The following is a 23,875-nucleotide window of genomic DNA, read 5'->3' as shown; positions in this document are numbered from 1 at the left end:
AGAACAAGGTCTTTGTTCAGCTAGATACTTAAACGGATGTCTGTCTCAAAGTTCAGTTAATTGGTTAACAACTTTCCTGAATCAAGGTCAGTGTGACTGATGCAGACATGTATTTCAGATGCCAGTGCATGTTCCTGAAATACCTGGTGTCGCTACTGTTTTTAATGGACCAGTTGTCCTGTTTAGATACTCTCGCAGACACATATTAAACCTTTAGGAAATACGATTTCACTTCTGTGGGATTATGCCAGTTTGTACCGGTTAGTGTTCTGGCTCATTGTTATGTAGAAATCATATATAAATCAAACAGGATTAATGAATCAGATGGAATGTGTATGCATTAATGGCCATGAGCATTCCCTGGGAGACACAGCCCTTGTGTTTCCTCTGCTGCCGTCTGTTTTCTCCTGCTCACAACTCCATATGCATTGCTACATAACTTCTTTTCATGCTTTGAAGTCCACGACTGTCCATCAGTTTGCAGTAGTAGCTTAAGATCTAGACCCTGAACTTTTGGACTGCATGATAGATTGAGGGAAAAAAGGCTTGATCTGCCTCTCTTTATTGGCACCTGCAGAGCCGTGCTTTCCAGCATACCTCCCAGTTCCAGCTGCACCTATACAGAACCTCGGTCATTTTTCTTGAGCTCTCAGTGCGTGCACCGTGCTCTGGAGCACCTGGGTATCATAGTGCCCAGGATTTACTGCTAGTTTCTTCTGCATTTTCTCAAGGTGTGCATTTTTCTTTCTACTTTTTCAGGATGCCGTGTCCACTTAAGATCTCTGCATGCCCTGTGCTCATTACTTAGAAGTACACGGGAAAGTCCCTTCAGCTGTAGCTTATTGTAAGCGCTGTACAAGTGTATCCCAACTGCCAACTCTACTTATCTGCTGCATTATTTCTGTGAAAGCTAAAGCCGTGCATGGAACAGATGCTTGGAATGGTATTGGGATCCAATTACTGCACTTTTCCAATCTTACATCTATTGTCTAAACTTGGAGCAGGCATATTTTTGTTCCTTGGTGACACTATATAAAGAGACAATTGGCATTGTGTTTGCTGGCTGACTAGTTGGCAGAGAAGGAACGGAAGGAGCAGCAGCAACATGGTAGGTTTTTTTCTTTCCGTGTCTGTCATTTTAGCGGTTTGTATTTGTTTCTGACTGTAGCAATTCTACCAGAGCAGTAATGATCACACTGGGCTCCGTGAAATCTCACACTTGGTATTGCATCCACAATGAAGGTACATCCAACAGAGTGATCTGTGAACTTCCAAAGACTTTTCTGCACATGTTTAACAAATGAGTAAGGTAGGGAACATAGATGCACTTGGTAAAGGGAAAAGTTTGTGCATCTCTTTCCAAGACTAATTCACTAGGGCAAGCAGTGATTGGCATGGCTGGTGTTAATTAGTGCTAAGGTCTGCTACGGCGTGATGGGGAGTAAGGGAGAGGGATATCTCTATAATTTTAATTGTATTGCTCTTGAGACAGGGAGAAATAGGAAGTACTGCAGAGATTTCTTTGTTTTATCTTTGCTTTGCTCACTGTTGGCTTTTAGCTCGGACTCTAGCAGTCACCTCTGCACCAAAGGTGCATTTGATGTGATTCCGAGGAGCAAAAGATTCCTGCCTAAGGGACAGCAGGTAGACTGGGCTCAATCTTTGTCTTTTGCAAATTCAGACGAATGACTACAATATTAAAAAAAAAAAAGTGATTTTCTCTTATTTTTCTTCCTTTTGCAGGTCCTTTTCAGGTTGTCTTAGAGTAGTGCTGCCCAGTGGCTCCCTCAGGCCATAGAGTATTTGATTCTGGAGAACACTGGAGAGGGAGCTGTATATGAAAAGCTTTCTCAAAGCTTAGTTCAAACCTGATCCTATTTAAACAGGTGACAAATGTGATCCAAGTGCTGTTCTGAGCAGGATAAAACCACGTTCAAAGTTATTTCTGAAATACACGCACAAAACTAGGATCCAAGTTCAATTTGTGCAATCCTAGTGTAAATGGTTTCACGCTGACTATGCCAGTCACTAATCATGTTTTTTACCACTGTTTTAGAAGTGGACAGTGTCTTCTTCTTCAGTTGTGGATTTACAGGTTTCCTTTTAATCATCTTTGGTAAAGTCTATGCCGTCTACTTTGTGGTGGGGGTGGGCAAGTGCTGGGTCTTTTTTCCCCTTCTTTTTCTTTCTTTCTTTTTCTCTTTTACTATTTACCAGTTCTCTTCCCTCCTGTTCAGTGAAACAACACACCACACTGCTTGATGTTTTAGGATATTTCAGGACATTCTGTGGTGAAATTGCTCAAGTTGGGAGATGTCAAAATGCAGTGAAAGACTATGCTGTTTCCTCACTCCCAGTTCAACTGATGTTTCTCTGTGATGGTTCCTTTCATTGTGCCTTTTGTTTTGGGAAAATATCTTCTGAGGTACCTTACTATACAGGGACACATGAAACAGATTTAACATGGAAAGAAAAAAATAGCCTTAATGAAAGAAAGCTGAAGAATATCTTTACATAAGGAAGTGATCATTTTTTATTAATCAGAGGGAAATGTATATGTAATTATGCTAGATGAACTCTGTGGGGAGGTTTTTTTTCTCTCTTTATGATGTCTTAAGGGATTTATAAATATTACAGAGGTTTTATAGCATCATAATATTTCAGATGTGCAGTAAAGCTACTTTCAAAGGATTAGTGCAGACAAAGCAGCATAGTAAAAAATAATTACAAGTTAGCCAGTGCTACTAGGCTCTGACATACAGGGCTGATGAGAATGAGAGAGGCAGGGTTCAGGGAGATAATTTCTAACAAGAGCAGACCACACAAGTGTTATGGAATGGAGTTCTGAGAACTGTCTATTGCTCTCCGCTAATTCCAGGGAATTTCAGTGAAGTCTAGCCTGTAATGTTTCCACATGCACTGCGCTGATGGAGGGAAAGGAGGGAAGAAGAGAGACGGAAGGAGGGAGAGGGAAGGGTTTTTCATATTCCTGAAACATTCTGGTGTTTATTCAGTTCAAGTGACACCTTGCAGCAAATTCAGTATGCCGAAGGGAACTTAGTACCCAAAAATAGATTGCGTTCTGATCAAGTGTGTTTTGCAGCTTGCTCTGCTGTCTAGAATGTACCACCTGTACTGAAACAAGCACTGACCTCAGCGAAGCAATGCTGATTTCACTAGCTGGAAATGTGGCCTGTTGTTTAGCTGCTGAAGTGTGTGCGTATGCATCTGCACATGCACGCTCCCATGCGTGCACGTCTGTGTGTGCCTGCGAGCGCAGGGGACCGTGGTAGGGAGGGACTGCTATCTGTTTACGTGCAGGAGGGGGATATGTGTATGCCAAAGAAAAATTCATAGGGTGGGGAAAGCGGTTGGTGAACTCTGGGTCGCAGAGGTTGAGCAGTCTGCAGCTGGAGAGGTTATCTGCTGCTCACAGAGAAGTTTTGGGACACGCCACATCCTCCCTGTGTATATATGCAAGGGGAAAAAGGAGACTGATTGGAAAGGGATTTTATGTGGGGCAAAGCAGAATGCTTCAGTGTGCAGGAGCGTGAAGCCGGGAAGATGCAGTCCAACAGATTTTTGTATCTAGCAGGGATCAAAGGTGTGTGTGTGTCTGTGTGGGTGTGTGGGAGGCCGGGACTACATACACAATGGAGTGAGGATGAGAAGGGAGGGCTCTGTCTGCCAGTGCAGAGTAGGCAATAAAAAGATCTGGTGTTTCTCAGTTCTGATAACGTGGGTTTTTATTTGAATGATCTGAGGCTGTTGCCTGTTTGAAATGCAAATTGTGCCCTTAGAGCAGTTTATGTTGCTTACTCCTCTAGACTGTTCCCTGAAAGGCATGCACTTGGGCTGCCCATATGCTGCTCACCTGCCATGAAAAGGACTTAAACCATACAGAAAAAAAAAAAAAAAAAAAAAAGTGGCTTTGCCATGGCTGGGGATTTGGTGCAGATGCAATGTAAATTATTGCAGCAGAGCAAACTGGTGTGACAATAATGACAACAATCCTGTCCAGCGCTGCAAAGATCCCTCAGATGGGTTTAAAATGTAACTTTTGATTCGGAATCTGTATTCAATGATAACCAAAATTCAAAGACAGGAAATGTCAGTAGTGAGATTCCAGAGCAGATGAAAAGTAAGGCGAGATCATGATGGATGAAAAAGTAATAGTAACTCGGAGTTAACATCATACTGTGGATCACAGTGGGGGACGCAATCTGAGTGAGATGATGGATGAGTCTGTCTTTTCTGTAGTCACGGATGTAGTTGCCAAGGAAGGAAGTATAAAATGAGAAACAATGCAATTTAAAGCTGTTAATATTTTAAGTCTAGTTTGCCCTGGGCTGAATGAGCCCATAAAGGTACAAGACAACAGAATCAGGCTCTTAATAGAGAGCCGCTGGTTTTCTCTGAAGAACTCCCTCCCAAGAGACCTGCCTATCCACCAGTGGAAAGGGTTGGTGTCTTCTTTGGTAAAAAAAAAAAAGGAAAAAAAAAAAAAAGAAGACAATAACCCAGTAAGTTGCTGAGTGGGGAACTGTTTCTGCCTGTTTTTTTTTTTGAACTTAGGCTGTCTGGACTATGAAGCTGTGTCGTCTTTAGTTATTTATTTTCTGAGTTTTTGAGGGCATGGTGGTCGAAACAAGGAGCTGACCTCCTCAGAGGTCACAAGGGGCTGTGATGGTAAAGTTCTGCAGTAATTCAGTGTCACTTCCGTTGTATCTCTGGTGTTGTGAACTTACCATAGCTCCAGCCTTTCGTGAATATATCAGGGTAAACAAGGCCTCATGTTCTGAAGTAAGAACCAAGTATTTTCAGCTCTTTCCTCCTTTTCATGCAGAGACATAAAGTGATTCTCTGTCAGCTTCTCTTTGTAGGTTACCCTGAAATCAAGAGATTTCTTCACTCTGATGCACTTGAACATAACCCTTGCCTCCCAACAACAAATATAAAATGAATCCCTACTCTTCTATCCACAGAGGCAAAGGCAGTGTGCGCTCCTTGTTTCTGCCTGCCCGTGTCACTGCACTGTCCTTGTTCTGCCTAGCTCCCTGGCACTGCCAGACAGGAGAAATGTAAAGAACCTGAGTGAAGGAAACTCCACTCAGAGCCAGTGCCTGGTTAAAAAGAGTTTTCTTGGGACCAAATTTTGGTACGGCTCCATTTGTCATTTAAGTATTCTAAAAAAAAACCCTAAACATTAAAAAAAAAAAAAGACCCTTTAAAATCCAGGCTAATTGAGAGAGTGCTAACATTAGTAAGACAAATGAGTGATATGCGACAAGCCTGCGGTTTCTCTTCTGAAGTGAAGTGTTGTTTTCTTCACAATGGAATGATTAATACACTCAGGCAAGAATATTAATAGGCTTGTTCAGTTGTTGCAACATTCTTCCCACTGCTGTGCTATTGAGGCCTTGGAATCTGAGCCCAGGGGACCCTCAGCTCTTCAGTTTCTCATCTGGCACATTTTGTATGTCAGTCTCAAAGCACATGTTGCAAAGATAGAGCAGCTATCATCACAAAGTACCGCTCAGTACACTTTGCATTTTACAAATGGGGAAATCAAGGCAGACAGCAATCATGCATCAGTAACCCACTTGCTCCTCTGTAGGTCACCTACTAAATCCTTGACAGTTTAGAAACCTTATTTGCTCAGTTCTGTGTTGTCCTTTTTGCCATATAATTCTTTAAGAGAGATACTCTAGGCTCGGAATCCTGGTTCTATTCATTAAAAATTTCTGGAGTGTCTGGAGTTGTCAGGCAGCAGAACAGAGCCATTTCCATTCTCCTAGAGCTGTTTGTAGTTTGATCCACCAGAGCAGCAGTGGCAATGTACTCTTCTCTGTGCCTGTACCACCTCCTTCTCTCTCAACCTTCCTCTTCATGCCACCTTCACCAGTCATTCAAAACCAAGTTGCAGTTTCTTTCTGTGATTATGAACTCCCAAGGTTTTAGAGCAGATAAATTACATTCCCGACACTGCATATACAAAAAGATAGAAGACTGATAATCCAAGATACCAAAATACTTAGCTTGAAACCAGTGATGGAAAGCCATTCCCATTTGACAGCTGTTTGTTGGCTCCTGTGAAATGTATTGGTGGTCTCAGCCCCATTCCACAAGTGAGTAGATCATAAATAGGATCCACGCCCAGAGCTTCAACAGAAAAACTAAAGATAGATCAAGCCACATGGGCACTGGTCTCCTTTATCATCCCTGGAGATGACTAACCAGAGAGAAGCAACGAGCAAATACCGTGCTGGGATGAATTTCGCTGGGTATGGTGATTGTCCTCTGGATAAATAATCTTCAGTCTCTTTTGCCTTGAATAGGACTTAACTAATTTAGAAAAGTTTTGGGGTGTTTTTTTGTTTTTGGCAGTCTGTTTCTAATAGATAATGAGCCACAGCTTTTGGGTTTGTCTGATCCTTTCTTACAGCTACAATACTTGCTTAAAGCCTTACAGCAGAGAGAACCCATTAAGCTGAGGAATAATGGAGGTATTACCAGCATTTGGCATTTCAAGTTAACAAAACCCGGAGCTGCAGTCCACTGTCCTTCATCACAGCGCTAGTTTAAAAAGATGCAGGTTGCTTGCTGTCACGGGGAGTTTGTCGTGCTGGATGTGGATGCTGTATTTGGTCACAGCAGAACAGAGCATGAGAATGGTGCAGCATATTTTGTCTTCATAAAGACCAGCTACATGACCACAGGAGAAGCGGTTTTACTACCCCATCTGTAAAGGCTGGGGCCAGCCTTGTGCCATGTGGTCAGTTCCCCCAGACAGCTTGCAATACATTTCACTGGGTAACATCTGCTTCCTTTTTACCTCGGGGAACAAATACATTGTAAATACTTAGGATTGTCCTTAATATTTCCAGTCAATCTGGAAGTGCTGAAAACCTCCAGTAGGCACCTCACGTTATGTGGATGATTGCCCATTACTGCTCAGAATAACACTTATTTCATGTGTGGGAGGAGGAGGGAATCTGTTTATTCCAAAATCAATATTTCTACGTTCATTAAATATTCCACTTATCCACTTTTTTTTTTTCCATGTCTGTGGTGGCGTTCTATCCTTATTTTTATCCTCACTACAAACACTTTTTTTTGTTTGTTTTTTAATTCCCATTCCTATTTCCAGATTTTACTGCTTTGCATTAGCTGATTAGAGATTGACAGGTCTGGAGTGTGGACTTGTGGGTGAATGTCTACCACAGCCCTAATTTTCAACCTGGGATCTAAAGCAGGATGGCTGAGTGCGGAAATCTGCCTGGCAAATTAAATTGATCAGACAATGTATACTTCAAACAGAGTCAGGTGGGAATACTTCCTTGAGCTGCTGTGCTCCTCAGGATATTTGAAATCAGTATTGAATTTGAACTTTCATAGGCTTTTTTATTTTGATGAAAGGAGACAGTAGAAGTTCCCTTCTGTTTCATGCAGAATAGCCCAAACTAAGTAAGACTAATTTTCCATGACAAGAGAACCAGGTGGGACTATGATGATGAAGTTTAAAAGTAGGAATGATAAAGAAAAGAATAATCCATCTGGAAGGGAATTCAAAAGGCAGTGTAGTTCATTATCTTGCCCCAAGTAAGGATAATGCTGTGGTTAAAACATTTCTGTAATCCGTAGGAATCACAGGTTTTATTCTTCGCTGCAAAACAAAAACTGTATTGTCTTAGGCAAGCTGGTTGGGCCCTTTTTCAAAGATACATAATGATGTCTGGTTCTGACTGATTTTTAGTGAGCATTAGATTCTTTGATAACGTTGTAGGGCTCCCCAGTCTCTCCGTGTCTGTGTCTTCTGACTATAGAACAGTGATAAAAGCAAGCCTTACCTTTTATTGATGATAACTATCTTAAATAGTATAACTGTATGGGCTAGTAAGGCAATGTAGTGCAGTATCGTAGGTTGGTGCAAGTATATAGACTCTTCTCCAAGTGCAGAAGGCGTTCCTACATAGGAAGAATTTGCTCAGTGTTGGTCCAGACAGAGCAGACTTCTAAACTTTTCTGTCAGTTGGAATCGATATCATTTCCCTTTATTGTCCCTGAGGTGACTCTTCATGCAGGGCCTAATTTTGAGTCTGGCTGCTCGTCCCCACATGGGAATTGGGAAGAAGGAGTTCATACGGGGACTTACCTGAACTGTTTATATTTCTTGAGAACAGCAGGTTGGGAATTTACCTTATATCTCCATGGGAGCCTATAAGCTTACATCAATCCTCCCATAGTGTGGAGCTCTGCAAAACCAGTACAGAAGAGGGAGTAGTGTCCTATGTCAAATGGGCTGGCGCAGGTGGCACTACCCAAGGAACAAGCAGTGGCCCAGCTGTGTTATTCAGAGTCACGCTTTGGGTCCCTCACCTCTTTCACGGCAGCACAGTGACAAGCTGTCCTTGCTTATACAAGCTCTCAGGTTCCAGGCAAGAGCACGGAAATGGCAAAAACCCTCAGTGAGAGATTCAGCTGTAACTAAAGCAGCATATTTTATCCCATTTTTTAATGTATATATATATGTTGTGGATTGAATTTAAAAAGAAAAAAAAAAAAAACACAAAACACAATCTTCTTGTATTACTTGCCTGCATATATTTTACCTTCTGTTAAAAATGGAATTTGTTTTCATGGGTGCTTAACAGACAAGGTAATGTATATTTGATCTTATTTGTATCACAGGCTCCAAAAAAGGCAAAGAAGAAGATAGAAGGTGGTTCCAATGTATTCTCTATGTTTGAACAAACCCAGATACAGGAGTTCAAAGAGGTTGGTCACTGTTCTGCTGTTCTCTATAGTCTCCTGTCATTGCTAATGAATAACATAGGTTCTGTTTGTAATCCTTATTCAGTTCTCCATCTGCTTTAATAGAACACACAGTTGTTTTCTGAATCATCTCTGTGGTTTTGGCTAGTATATCATTTTCCTTGTGTTTGTTCTTCCCTTCATTCTTTCTTTCAGTCTTTCTTTCCTTCATTCTGTCCCTCCCTCCCTCTCCTTTTTCAAGTTCTAGGTTTATTTGAGAAACTCCTGAGCACTAAAAAAAAAGAAAAAAGAAAAAAAGAAAAAGAGGAAGAAAAGAAAATTATTATCTAATCCACTTTAGCCCTAATTCAGGAAAACACTTGAGCACATTTTTAAAGTTAAGTTTAAGTGCTATTTTAAATAAGAATTGTCTTGCGTGCTTAAGTATAATCCTGAATGAAGATGTTGTACTGAACCAGGGCATTAATTAGTGGACTGTTCCACAATAGCAATAGAAATATTCTTCTGTGCCCATCTAATACTGCCCACAAACTAGAAACAAAAATACCAAGAAGCCCTCAGCCAACTTTCTCCATAAATGCCCATAAACCAAAACAACATGTTGAGGTTAACTAATTAAGCATCTTCTGGCTCCCCCAAAATTTGATATTACGATGCATTATGGATTCTTTGATCAGTTACCTGTGATGAGGCCAATCTAATGGGCATAAAAGCTGATGCATAATTGAAGAGGGATAATTTGCTTGATGAGTTTAGGCTCTATTCCTGAGTGGGCATTTTAGAACATCTGTGAGGCTATCACATTTTCCACTGATTTGTCCTTTTAATTACACTTTTTTTCCTCATTTTTTGCTAATTCACATCTCCAAAGCAATTTCCAATGTGATACACACTGTTTCATTTTGTGCATGTGAATTTCAAATGTACTTTTCATGAGGATTCTCACAAGTAAAGCTCAGTGGTGAATGAGACTAAAAACCCATACAACGTATTGTAGATATGGCCCAGGTAAATTAATTGAAACCACTAACCTTTTCCCAAGTTAATGGGAACATGTTTATTAACACTCTTCTCCCACCTTTTACCAGCATCCTGTGGACATCCAGATTTATTCTCTTCAAGGACTACTGTTCAAAGACCTACCATTAAAAAAAATTGGTCAGAATGCTGGTTTTGAACTAGTCTAAGTAAGCTAATACTTAGAACATTTCTGGGAGAATGGAGGCAGAATGATGGCAAAGTCACAAGGCAGTGGAGTGGTCCAATGAAATCCAAGACCATGTTGTGTCTAAAGACTGCCTACTTGGAACAAATTTTGGCTAAAAAGTTGTTTTTTATCAGAACAGTTTTACTTAGAGATTTCAATCAGCTCACTAGAAAATGTGCATTGCCATTATTATGTTATTTTAAGTTCCTTCATTAAGATACAGAGCTAAAACTCTTCCTCTCTTCTGTGAGCTTGTTGGGCTCTGCTTTGCTCTTCATATTTCATTCTGTTTTGCTTCCAAATTGTGGGGATGCTTAATCATTGTTTAAAGCAAGCCTCCCCCCAAAAAGGAAGGAAAGCAACTATAAAGAGTTGGGCTTAATTTTTTATTAGGTGATGGCTTGGCAGGTAAATGGAGGGTTATGAACATGCATGCTGCAAGTAATCACATGGGCAAACTGGAATGTGAGCAGTGGGGCTTTGTAAGAAACTGGAGGTAAAACTGAATGAAGATATGTTGATATAATGTGATCATGGAAAGAAGTGCAGCCTATAGAGCAGTGGATTTTAAAGCTCTGAAAGTTACTATAGCTGCAGTGGACTAGCTGTATTCTAAGGAGAATGTTGTTTTTCATAATAATCCTGAAATAAAAACGATTCCTGATCATTGTAAAGATACAGTTTCCTATTGATGTGCATGTCCGATAACAGTTTCAGAGACATGCCTGGTTCTACTAATACTTCCCATAGTATATACAGGCGAATTTTAGGTCATTAAAATCTTTCAAAATCAATGAAACATTAAAAGTGTAATAGCAGCAAATAGACAGGCATGAAAATAGGTAAATAGGCAGATAGGCAGTTAGCTGGCTGGATAACAAATGTTTGTTTGTTTGTTTTTTCTATAAGAAGTTAAATTTTGCCTGACAAGAAGTACTTAAGGTCAACACATCAAGGTCAATCTGAAGGATACCATTTATTGGAAAGGGAAACAAACTTTGAATAAATAATACTAGGAAACATACATTTCTCTGTGCTTCTGAAAATTGAGCTATCTCTGTATGAAGGATCATTCTGAGGCCCAGAAGAAATTGAATTTTGCTCAATAGCAGAGAGATACCTACAGTAATTAAATGTTTTACAAAATATGATAGCTGCACAAAGGAATGAGATATGAGAAAGGACTAAAACCTCCCTAATTCAAGCTTTTATGGGTTAAGGCCTGAATGGCTGGAGCTGCCAGCACTGGCTTCAGCCCAGATACATGCTGCACTGAGCATTAATTTAGTAAGAAGTTTGGGTGGGTTTAATTAAGCCCCTTGCCAAAATACAGTAATGTGTTGAAAGTGAGGAAAGTGCAATGATGTGGCATGTTATGGAAGAATCAAAGGAAGTTAAATATTCTTTACAGCATGAATATAACACCCCTCTGTATTGGTATGTGTGATTGTAGCACTCTCCAGTGCAACATGACAATGGCAATACATTGCCCCTTTTCTTCCAACAGGCTTTTACCATCATGGATCAGAACAGGGACGGTTTTATTGACAAAGCAGACTTGAGAGACACATTTGCTGCCCTAGGTAAGCTGGTAGTGATAATGAAATACCTAAAAGAAATGCAGTTTACATTTCAAGCACATAACAAAAATTTGTGTTAGATTTACAGTGAGGGAAGTAATGAGATACATAGAAGGCAAAAGGAAACCTGTTCAGTTTGATCCTCCTCCTTTATGGTAGTTGCTGTCTTGACGACATAGGTCCAGCTGGGAAGTCTCCTGAGCAGCCTCGTTCAGATGCTGAATGAAGGTCTCTCTGGGACTCACTGGCGGGTGCTACAGAGCTATGCAGCTGGCAGCTGTCCAAAGGCACTGATCCCTCCCCTGCAAGTATTTCATAAAAAGCCCACCCAAGTAGGGGTCCATGCCAGGCATTTCTGATTAGCCTCTGAATCCACGCTTCACAAGCTGCACCTTTATTATCTAGGAGCCATGCAATATCTACCAATTAACGTTCTTGTCATGGACTAGCTGCCCCTCTGCCCACACAAAAGTAGGAAGACTTCATGTGAGGTTCTGTGCTGTTGTGCATTGATGTGGGGTGGAATGCGCATGTCATGAGATTAGGTATTGTCCATTTCATGTGCCTTATAATCGTGATAACATCAAGCAGATTGAAAAAAATCGTCCCAAGAAAAAGGAAAATCACAATGCTCAGGAGCCCAAACCTGAAGCTCTATCCATGTTGCAACATTTGAGGCTTGAACAGTGATGTAGGCATTTGGGCTTTTGCCATCTGGATCTTATTAAAAAGAGTTTGATAAGAATCTCTAGTGCTCCCTGGGGTGGAATCAGACTGCAGCAGAGTCAGTGCAAAGAGCAGAAGCTCCTGAACTCTTTATTGTGACAAAGGAGTTTGCCAACTTTGGCCTGTAGCTACTGTTACCCTGAAATATTTATTTCTTAAGGCCAAGTTCTGCTATCCTTCATGTTCAGTGAAGCCCTTCAATGCCTATAAAGTACAGTCACAGCAAATTACCACTCAATTTGAGTAGAGATGCCAGGTTCTAAATTCTCATCAGTAGTCCAACACAAGGATGGGGAGGGGATAGGACTACTCAGCTCATCCATCTGCCCTCTACGCACAAAGGCATCTCAATATACAGGAGGGCAAAGTCTGAGACCTTGGATCCACTTCAGTCACTTGGAACTCTGCTATATTAATAACAATGGGGTCTGTATTTCACCTGAGGTAATAAAAAAAAAAACAAAACCAAAAACAAACAGCAAAACAATTTATTTGGAAGTGGCCCCTTCTTTGGTCTGCTGCTGGCCAGGTCTGTATCATTTATCCCTCTTACTCCTTCAGTCACCCTTTGATCTTAGAGCCAACTCTGTATTCCAACTCAGAATACATTGGAGTACTCTGGAGTTGTGTTCTACCTTGTTATTAGCAAAGTTGCACAGAGCCCTGAGCTCCCCAGTGGGAGGAGATGAATGGGAATAATTTTTTGAAACACAATTTGTGATTTATTATGAAAAATGATCTCTGCTGCAGGTCGTTTGAATGTCAAGAATGAAGAGCTAGAAGACATGGTAAAGGAGGCGCCAGGTCCTATTAACTTCACTGTCTTTCTTACTATGTTTGGGGAAAAGCTGAAAGGTAAGTACCTTTGGGGGATTGGAGAGGTATCTGTCAAAGATCCTAAGCACAGAAATATCTCAGCACCTTGCAAATTATAATAATGTATCCACAGAACAATGCTTAAAGGCAAGGAGTGATCTCCATTTTTGCAGACAGAGATAAAGCATGAAACGGCTGAGAGACAGTCCAGAGGACAATTCAAAGGTGTGATTTCAGCTTGCATAAGCCAACATGAAAGTGGCAAATTGAGGTCTAGAAGGTAATGAAATCATGGCAGCCTGGAGCTCACTGCAGAAGAGTTATTCACCATCTGCAGGTTCTAGGCCGAAGTCTGTCGCTCATGCAGTGCTGGTATTATTCCCAGTGTTAACTGGTTTAAAACTATCTTCAGTATTCTGCGAAAATCTTTCTGAACTCCTGTGACTCATGCGAACATGACCTCTGCACTATCCTTGCAGTTAAAGGCCATGAAGAAGCAACATGGTCTTCCCTCATTTTCTGTTACAGTAGTAACCCAGTAGCCCAGGGTTGGTTTCATTTGAGGTCAATGGTAATTAAGCTATTGGCTTAAGCTGAATGAAGATTTTGCTGAATAACTCCTAATGAATGGATAAATTGGACTAATTTAATCTCAGTGGATTTAGAATGATAACAGAGAGGAATTTGGCCCATTGCCACAGAATATATATAAATGACTGTAGGGAGTTCAGAAATTGTAGGTACTAAATTCTGTGTGGAAGCTAGTAATTTAGTTATATCGTTTATATGGCTGGAAACTGCAAAACAGGGAGTGTGAAGCCAAAAGAACCCTCTAGTCATCTTCCTGTATGAATTAGAGATAGGTGAAAGCCTTGACCTTCAGAGCAAGGTAGTTGGCCTTAGCCAAGCACATTCCAGAAGACTGTTAAAACAACTAATATTATGTGATTCTCTTTTCCCTCTTTACTCTTTCCTGGGGTTAAAATTATGAAGATAACACAAATAAAAATGAATAGAAAAAAGGAAAAATCTGATCACCTCTTCTTAAAAAAAGCATTTATTGTATTGCTGCTGGCCTCTGGCTTTATACTCCTAAGCACAATTTCAAAGAAGGGCTTTTTACCCTTGGAATAGAAAATAGAGAGGTCTGAAAGGAAGAACTGATGTAACTAGTCCTCAAAGAAACTCACTATTGATAAGGAATACAGCATGTCTGGGAGGTGACGGGGAAGGTTCTAGACTGACATTGAGGTGCAGATTTTATTACCCAGACATTGATCTGTCTTGATCATAGTGGTACCTGCACCTTTACATTCTGAATATCATCTGGCAAAGTAGGTAATGTCCTTCTCCATGCTCTTCTGTTTCTGATGGGTGTTCCTGTGGGTTTCTAAAGGGGTGCCCTGCTGCATACTGCTGTCTATTTGTGTTGCTTATGGTTGCACAGAGCATGGAAATGAGCTGTTCCTCCATCCCCATCTTTCCTCTTGTCTCTTATGATTGCTGAAGCTGGCAAAGAGTCCAGACCTGCCGATTGTGTGGCCTAAAACCAGTGCCAGCACAAGAAGGTGAATGGTAAAGCATACCCCTGTTGTCTGCAGATTTCCAGTTGACTACTAGCAGAGGAGGAGTTTTTTTTTAATTTCCATTTGGTGAAGGGAAAATCACAGCTGTGCTTGTCATGCCCTTCTGGTTGGGTTTGTCATGCAAAGGAAGCAGAGCCAAAAGACTGCACATTCCCAATCAAAACTAATTGGGATGAAGAGCCTTTGTAGTGCAATTAGAAAAGGAGAAAAGGCTAGAGGAAGTGGATATGGCAATTTTGCAACACTCTTTATTAGCTAAGTACCACTCAGAGAATTTGGTGAAAGGTGCTTTCTAAGTAAAATTTGTTGTGCTATAATTGATTTCTGTCATAAAGGGGAAGCTGGGATTTTTGGGGCGAGCTTTAGCTTTGTATATGGAGATTATGATGCCAGATGAACAGCTAACAAAACTCAGTTTATGTTAATGCCAACCACATGGAGCTGTTTCTACAGGGAGTCAGAATAATACAATTTGTACAGAAAACAGAGATGCCGCACATCAAAGAAACCACTTTATTTACCAGCTAATCAATAAAGAATGCCTGCTGCATTGCTTCTCTTCAAAGCCAAAGTCCAAGGATATGACAGAGTAGAAAATGTAAAACACAGTAAGGAGAAAAAAAAATCCCCCACACAGTGGTGACTATTTAAAATGCAGACCTTTCCTCAGAGCTGGGAGAAGTTTCTGTTCAAAGGACTATCAAAACAGTCATTAAATACCAATCCTCATTGTGTTGATCATATATTCATTGTAGATTGAATACATTGCTTACAGGTTGGCAGAAAAATATACACGGCCAGTGTATAACAAGAAGGAAGCCATATAGTCTTTGGTTTATTGACCATTATATCCCCTAGGATACTAGTACTAATCCCTATGATTACAAAGAAAACTAAGGAGGTGTAAAGAATGTATATACTTGTTAGAGCAGAGAACCTTGCCTGGGTTCTGTTCTGGTTCTCTCTGTGTCAAACGTTGGAATATAAACTTAAATACTAATGGGATTCTTCCAATAGTTACCCTTTTTTAGTCACACTTTCAACACTTCAGCATCCCAAGTAACCTCATGGGTCAATATACTTGCTTGTAAATTTGTTTTCCTAAAGTTATATGATAATGGTTTGCATTGTGGTACCATAATGTTTTGAAATACTGAGGAATAGTCAAAAAGAGAGTAAATAGGGTATCTTTCGGTGTGGGTAGAAACTGATTGTGATTAAGAATACGCAGAATCTGCAGTATTACAGAATAGTCAAAAATCCCAGCCAAAGGCACTGTGAAAGCTATTCCCTGACCCAATTTTTTTCCCAGTCTAAATAGATGGGACAGATAAAGGATGGAATAAAAAGAAGACTGTTACTATAATTTTATTGCTGGGAGCAGAGGAGCAGAGAAATTAAAGTCATACCAAAAGTTTGTGGCCCAGCTAAGAGCAGAAGCAAATTCTTGAAGCAACAATATAGTGCTTTAAACCATTCTGTTTCTATAAGTAACACTTACTTAATGAACATATACTTAAGTGGGAGTGTGATACAGAATATAAGCGCAAATCACCATTTTACATTGATCATCCTGTTTCCACTGTGTTCCATTGACATTCGGATTTTTATGATGAGCTCCATTTCCTTTAGTGAGGGAAATAGCCTCTTCTCTATATAGCGAAGAACAAGTAACATCAAAAAGTGTTTTTACAAGGAACGTACAGTACAAGATTAGAGGAAGCCAGTGAGGGAAACAGTTTGTTATATTTTCATTTCTGAAAGCCACTAATCCTCTGGGTACTGATATTGGAGACCAGTTCCTGGAAGTTTTCTCTCCTGCAGACACAGAATAGATATGAGTTATTATTTTTAAGCTTCTGAGCATTGAACTATTCACCTCTATTGTTTATCTGACATGACAAATGTTGCTGACTTAAGGAACCTTTGTCTTCAAACCTCCAACTGCAGAATTCTCCATTTTGCTCTGTTTTCCAGTGAACGCAATTACATAGCAAGTATTCGCCAGCTACAGAAATACACCCTGGCTTCTAAATTATATTTCATTAATTTTAGGCACGGACCCAGAAGAAACCATTCTGAATGCTTTTAAGATTTTCGACCCAGAAGGAAAAGGCCACATAAAGGCAGACTAGTAAGTTTACCTAAAATTCTTTTATAATAACAATAATCATATAATAATAATAGTAGTAGTAGTAGTAGTAGTAGTAGTTGTAATTGTACAAGTTTAATGAACTCCTTAAAAGCTATATTTTTCATAGGATTTTAAGAGACAGAGGAACTGGCAGGCTTTGTAAGCCAGAGTTAAAAGACTAGACCATTGTATGATTGTATTTGTATACCAAAAAGAGATGTTATTGTCTTCAGACATTGCAAGAGGCAACGGAAATATAATCACATGTAGGCCATTAGATAGCCTTTTTTGAAGATCTGGATATAAATCAACACATGACTCTTTGTAGATTAACTCCATATGTAAAATTAAAATGAATGTCTGGTGCCTAGCTCTCAGAGAGCTTGACTAAAATGGGAAAGCTATTCCCCTTAAAAAAAAAAAAAAAAAAAGTGATCAATTTAATTAACTCGGGGACATGGTTTTAGTAAGAACATTTTCCTTGTTACATGTTTACTGTTTGAGCCTTATGCTTCTAGACAACAATTTGCTGTAAATTTCCACTAGATATGGTGGGAGCAAAAGCAAATAATGCTATTAATAATATGACAATTATTATCAATATAGCTATTCTTTAAATAAGGAGGCAGGACCTAATTTGTATTTGTAACTTGTTACACCAACAGAGCAGGGTAAAAAGACTTTAAGAGCTAATTGCACAAATGTAAATCCTCATTATACTGTCCAAATGCTGTAAGCAGGCCTTCAGGTAAATGAGATAAATGATACTAAATCAAGGCAGTGGATGAGGAGGTCTGACCTATGGCTCCAATGAAATGCTTTATGTGCCTAGATTTATGCATATGATGAAATTCCTCGGTGAATTTGGGGTCTGTACTATTAATGTAGCAGCCAATTCAGGTAAGTTTTCTAAAGCATAGTACGTATAGCAAGCTTATTAGGGAACCATGAGTTACAAAGCTGTATTTGCATCAAGAAATTCTGCTAATGTTGTGATAAGGTAAAGGAATACTAAGCCTGTTACCAGAACCTCTGAGGTGGAGTTTTCCAGGACAGTATCTGCAATTGCTAATGTCTCATGAAGTTAGTTAAAAATAGGAAAGTCATGTACAATATATTTTTCCATTACCAATTTGCTTTTCTATGGCAGTGGCACTTAATTCCCAGTGGGTATGAGAGTCCTATTATGGTAAGCAATATGCTCCCCTCCCCCCCCCCCCCCCCCAAAAAAAAAAAAAAAAGCCAAGTTCACTAAAGAACTTCCAAATTAATTAAATCAAGATACAACAAGTGGATGTAGCAAACAAGTGGGAGGAATAGAGAGTTAATAGTTTTTCTGCTTGCTTTGGGGTTAACACTGTCCAAACAGCTTGGGAAGAACACTCAGGATAATACATCAAAAGTGACTCAAACATTATCAGAATAAAGTTTAGCCTGTTGCCTAATAGGCCAGATCACACGGTAGTGAAATCACAACCATGAAATACAACCTTCTGATGATACAAAACCCATGAAATGTTATATTTCCCACCACTGTCTGTAACATCGCACCAGATACAAAATCTGCCAGCTTGCCACCCTGTGTCCAGTTCTACATTCCTTGGATGCTGGAATCCAGTTGGAGTTTGGGGAAAATTAGGAATGCAGTATCACACTCCAAAATAAAGATGAGAGAGAAATACATTTTTTTTTCCTTGATGGAAAAGGTCAACCTTGTTCCCACCCCCACTGCACTGCTAACATTAGACAATTGTTTTAGTTCATCACCACAACAGAGCATAATGTTTACTTATTAGACCCGAGGGTAATGTTGATCATTACAGAACAAACCATTAAATCAATTCCGTGAATGTCTTTGAGGTTTAACTTCTATTCATATGTTTCCAAAATTTAGGCATTTGAAGGTTTTGAAATAATTTTTATGTTGGCTCATGCAGCCCTTTCAATATGACAGTTAATGTTAATAAATAATATTTCTCCGTATTAAAAAATCCTGGAACGTTCCTCTCCAAAACCAGCCATGTTGACCTTTTAATCAGAACTTCTTTTTATGTTCATGGAGTTAACATCCTTCTGGGGATTTTTATGTCTCTTCCCTCTGCGTGTTTTCACCTCTAGTCTGGAAATGACTCACTTAGTCCATCTGATGGTAGCTGTGATGGAGTCTTCTAACCTTTCCAGAAGCTCCAGGAGTTTATAACTTAATTCCAAGTTCAATGACAGACTTTGTTTGTCTGCATCATTATACCACACATAAACTTCTTCCTATAGCATGATGTCAAAAAGAGAAAATGCTTTAGGTCAGATTCTCAGCTGGTGTAAACTGGCATAGCTTTTGGAAAGGTTAGATGATTCAGTCCTAAATGCCATTCATTGGACAAAGTGAGTCAGGCCAACTTCAACTGTGTCTAATGCTGATGCCAACAAAACTTTACAGATTTGTACCGGAGGAAAATGGATCCAGAGAGCTTAAATGCATTCTGGACTTTTAGAGATTAGTTTGACTGAGCTAGTGATGTTTCTCATCATAGCTGTAGAGAACTGCTTATTGTAAGTCACCTGTGGTGTTTTTTTTTCTTTTCTGAGAAAACAATGTATGAAGGGAAATCCCAGGGGAATAACAAAGTGTCCCAGAGATTTTACAGATAATTTTAAAAATGTTTTGAAAATACAAGGAGGCAACAAAATATTTGTTTCTGTAGAAGGAACTGATGTCAGGCAGGACAAGAGATAACATTTAGACACCCACATCAAGGCAAATGATTCTTTTTTGCCCAGAAGACTTTGTTGTTGTTGTTGTTGTTGTTTGAGAAACAAATAGTCTTTAAAAAAGAAAAGATACATGAAGAAAGAAAAAAACACATAATCTCTAGCTTTGGAAATAGCGAGTGTTCATTTCCCTATAAAATAAATAATGGAAAATGTGCATAGATCCTTAACTCAGTCCTTCTTCCTTGTGAGTGTGCCAGAGCCTACTGGGATATGCATCAGAAGATTATAATTAGATATTTGATCTTTTCTTTTCCCCTAAATACTTTAAGCATGTGAGTAGAGGACACATCGCGCCCAGATCTCTTTTTAATTCAGTTCTGTTTCTGATGAAGCTTATTTGTGACTTCTGACAAAATTGCTGTAAGTGCTTCCTTCTATTCACCAAGCTCCTTCCTGTATCACACTTCCTATTTACATTTGCTAATGATGTTTGTCCCAGTGCACATACATCCAATAATCAATTTATGCTGATGAGAATGATCTCTCTACTCCCCCAACCAGAGAGCATCTGAGAATTCCACTTCAAAAAATGCAGTCACGTAACAAATGACCAGAGTAACAAGACAGAAATGGCAATATGAGAGAAAGAGGTGAAGAAAGACTCTGCTAAGTATAGAGTATGGGAAAGTAGTGCAAGGAAAACATATACGAGAGCTTAAGCCCTGTCTGTGAGTTCAGACTATTTCCCCAAACTTGCCTGAATATTTCCATGCTTGTCCTTGTGGGTAAGGTCCTCATTCATTACCCATAAACTTCCTTTTTCAGTTTTCCCTTTGTGTCCTTCCAAGTGAGTACTTCACATCAGTAAGAAAGAGATTCAGAAGTGTATATGCCTCTTACGCAAATGTCTTTGTTGTAGCTTTTTACTGGAAAAAAAATATGTGTTAGAGATATGAGGAAGTACAGTTGTAGCTTTGCCATCAAAATTACACTTTTATCTGTGTGACTTGTTTCACTCAAGATGCGTGCTGGATGGGAGCAGGAAGGGAAGCGTTACTATTTTGCCTGAATATCTGCATCCACAGTAGGTGAATTTTACTTGTATGAAAGTGTTCCTGTGCAGGCATGATTTCTATTTAAGTAGTTATTTTTAAATATTCACTTTAAAAAACAGAAAGGGCTGTCTTCAGAAGAGCTATTGTACTCTCCCCACACCAAATCGTCAAAAAAAAACGGCCGTTTTTTCCAATCTACAAACTAAAACAGATTTCTGTACTTGTTTCAGCTTTTGTTTTTGTACATCAGGCTGTTCATTTGTCATCACTGATCTATAATCTGTTTTACTGATCTGGAAAAAGCCCTGGTAAATACCTTTGATAATAACAACAACAACAAAAAACAACTGTGTCTTTGCAATGTGAATGCAAAATCTTTTGAATTAATATAGGAATTCTCCTACAGAAAGGAGAAATTATCAGTGCAAGTGGAAGGGATGATTATGTGGTATCAGTGAGTTGATACTGGTGGACGTTTTCACAGATTGTACATACACTGCCCTCAGTATGTGAGTAACGGGGTGAAACGTAAAGACATTTTATGTAAAGGGGTTGGACTGGAAGCAGTAATTGTTCTTCTTGGCTTTTCTATTCACCTATACATTTAGGTAAAAAAAAATACATGCTATACTGACTTCCTACAATGGGTTTGAAAACAGAGTGTAAATCAGCTGAGGATCTGTCCCAAAAATATTCTCTTTGATGTAATTGCATAAGATGCAGATTGTGTGTGGGATAAGCTCCTTGTTACAGTTCTGTAACTCCAGATCAAGATGTTGTACCATGAAATACAACAGGTCTCACACAGTTTCACAGTCTCCTCTGGGAATGACTGCATGCAAATAAAGGGATTCTCAGATGATGATTTGGAATAGCTGTTGGAGTTCTCTTTCAAGTCCTCTTCCTCATTTCATGCTCCGTTCCTTTCATCCTCCGATTTTACAGAAAATATTCTTTCTTTTGGTTTTGTTAAGTGATCCAAACTTTAAACAGCAAGTGAGAAAACCTACCATTTTAGGTTAAGATAAGCATACAAAATTGCTGTATTACAATTAGGGTAATAACCTTAAACAATTTTAAACCTCTATAAAATGTCACAAAAGCAAAATAAGTTGGCAGAGCGAGGCATTGACACTGATGGGTGCCCACAGAAAATCTCTTACAATATCATGTAAGGATTAACAGCTCTAATTTATGCAGTCACACAGATTTTCTTTCATGCAACTTCAGGAGGGATCTTGCCTTCTGAATTGTCATGTGCCATTATCACCCTTTAATCAGGTTATTTCATTTTATTTGAACAGCATCAAAGAAATGCTTATGACACAGGCAGACCGGTTCAGTCAAGAAGAGGTAAGGACCTTTTCTACCTTACTCAAAATAGGAATGCATCTCCAGCTACTCCTCAGCCATATGCATTTGCCCCTCTTTAAATGCATGAAATCAGCTCAAATCCAGTCTGAGAGAAGGTTGATGCCAGCTCTAGCAATTAGGAACAATTCAAAGCATCTCTTCTGAATAGCTCCATGGCTAAATCAAAGTCAAACAGATTCTTTGGACTTCCATCCAAGTGTAAGCGTGGCCTATCTCTTGCTGTTCTTTCCTATGGTGAGCTGGGCAATGAATTTACTAGAGTTCAAATGCGTTTGGGTGGGGACTGTGATCTGTTTTCCATTTCTGTGAGAGTTATTTTGTTTGAAATCCGAAATGAGTTCTGAAATTAGGTACTGACTTTGTGGTTTGTGTGAGATTGAACATGGATTCTGCTGGCTGGGAGGAATTTAGAGGGACTTTCTTTTCAAAAGAAGAGATTGAGTGGAGTTTGTTCATGGCAGGAACAGACTGGAGTGCAGACTGGAATACAATATTTAGTCAGAGCTTACCTGGACTTTAGGGAAAGCTCTTTCTGATAGGGAACTTTTGGGGATTCTATTAGGACTGTGTTAACCAGTTTTGTCCTGGTTCCTATTTCAATTTTAATGAAACTAGGGAAAAATTTTCCTAATGGTTAATGAATCAGGCCAGAAGGGAGCTGAACTGGGTTGAAATTGAAAAGCAGTACATGTTGCTGTCCCACAGTCCTACGTTTGTAACACTTATCTCCTGTTCACTTGGCAGATCAACCAGATGTTTGCTGCTTTCCCTCCAGATGTCTCTGGTAATCTTGACTATAAGAACCTCTGTTATGTTATCACCCATGGTGAGGAGAAAGACTAAAATGAAAGCTGAGCTCCTGCGATGATGCACCAAGTTATTTCATTATACTTTTCTGTGCAAGACTAAGGGCTAAACATTCAGTATGTGAAGTCATGTGGTCATCAGAAGAGAACCAATAAAACAATTGAAATTAGATTAAAGTTATTTAATGCTCCTGTTTTTATAAAAGATGAAAATACCAATTTTGTGAGTTTTTTCCCATCCCTTTTTTTTTTTTTGTGTCAGTGGTTTGAAATGGAATTTTCTTGATGAACTGATGCTTTCGTGATTTATTGACAATCCTAATGTTCACCAGATGGTCCACTGGGCACTGCAATGTTGCTTAACCTCTTGTCTTTTATACATAAGCTCCATGTGCTAATTGAGAAATCCTCTAACTTACTGCACTGGGAAAAGCATTTAGTAAATCGAATTCTGTTCCATTTCCCAGCCCCATGCATTGAAAGTGTAAATAAAACAATATTAAGCTCTTGCGAATACACCATATGCCTTCACCATCTCAGTGATGTGTCCAGTTTCATAAGCCACTTCTCTCATTTGCTTTGGTGCAAAAGAACAGAAATAGTGGAACAGTGTCTATATTTCTCATAGCAAATTTTACCTAGGCATTCTTAGAAACCAGCAATAAGGAATTTCCCCCTTCAGAGGTATCTTTATATCTGTAGGAAGTTGTCCATGGAATAATAAGGGCTTGTTCATTCACCAGTTGGTCATGATCCTTGTTTTAAAGGTGAGGGACACGTTGGAAGGATGTGTTTTGCCACACAGTCTAGGGAAAATACAAGAAGAAAACTCAGAAACTGTAGCCCAGGGTTACACATAAAAGGAAACTATCACTTTTATAATTCAAGATAGCATAGCTTCTAAAATGGGCTACAGTTTCTTGTATTTGGACTTCTAGGAATTGGACATATTCTGCCTATGTGGAATACTGCACGAAAACGTCCTGCGTGGGAGTCAGAAGGACATTGCAGCCAAAGTAAAACAAGCTTCTGCTGTTTTAACAACTAATGCAAATGGTTTCCTTTTGCATCAGTGTTGTTGGCACAACAGTCCCATAGACATGG

General features: G+C 39.4%; 1 protein-coding gene across 1 annotated transcript; it reads left to right on the top strand.

The window, feature by feature from the left end:
- Window positions 1–796: 796 nt before the first annotated feature.
- MYL10 (myosin light chain 10) lies at window positions 797–22,857 on the top strand. Its single transcript, XM_050714758.1, has 7 exons — window positions 797–943; window positions 8,692–8,778; window positions 11,490–11,565; window positions 13,039–13,143; window positions 16,746–16,824; window positions 21,896–21,944; window positions 22,710–22,857. The coding sequence occupies exons 1-7, from the start codon at window positions 923–925 to the stop codon at window positions 22,806–22,808; spliced, it is 516 nt and encodes a 171-aa protein (XP_050570715.1). The 5' UTR covers window positions 797–922; the 3' UTR covers window positions 22,809–22,857.
- The last annotated feature ends 1,018 nt before the right edge of the window (window positions 22,858–23,875 follow it).

Source organism: Cygnus atratus, chromosome 20 (assembly GCF_013377495.2).
Source record: "Cygnus atratus isolate AKBS03 ecotype Queensland, Australia chromosome 20, CAtr_DNAZoo_HiC_assembly, whole genome shotgun sequence".
Taxonomy (NCBI): domain Eukaryota; kingdom Metazoa; phylum Chordata; class Aves; order Anseriformes; family Anatidae; genus Cygnus; species Cygnus atratus.
The sequence above is the reverse complement of the archived record's forward strand: the minus strand, read 5'-3'. Positions and strand labels throughout refer to the sequence as shown.

Coding starts and splice junctions, on each gene's coding strand:
- MYL10 (XM_050714758.1), top strand. CDS start 923: ATGGAACAGATGCTTGGAATG. Junction 11,566..13,038: donor AGACACATTTGCTGCCCTAG/GTAAGCTGGTAG, acceptor TCTCTGCTGCAG/GTCGTTTGAATGTCAAGAAT. Junction 13,144..16,745: donor GTTTGGGGAAAAGCTGAAAG/GTAAGTACCTTT, acceptor CATTAATTTTAG/GCACGGACCCAGAAGAAACC.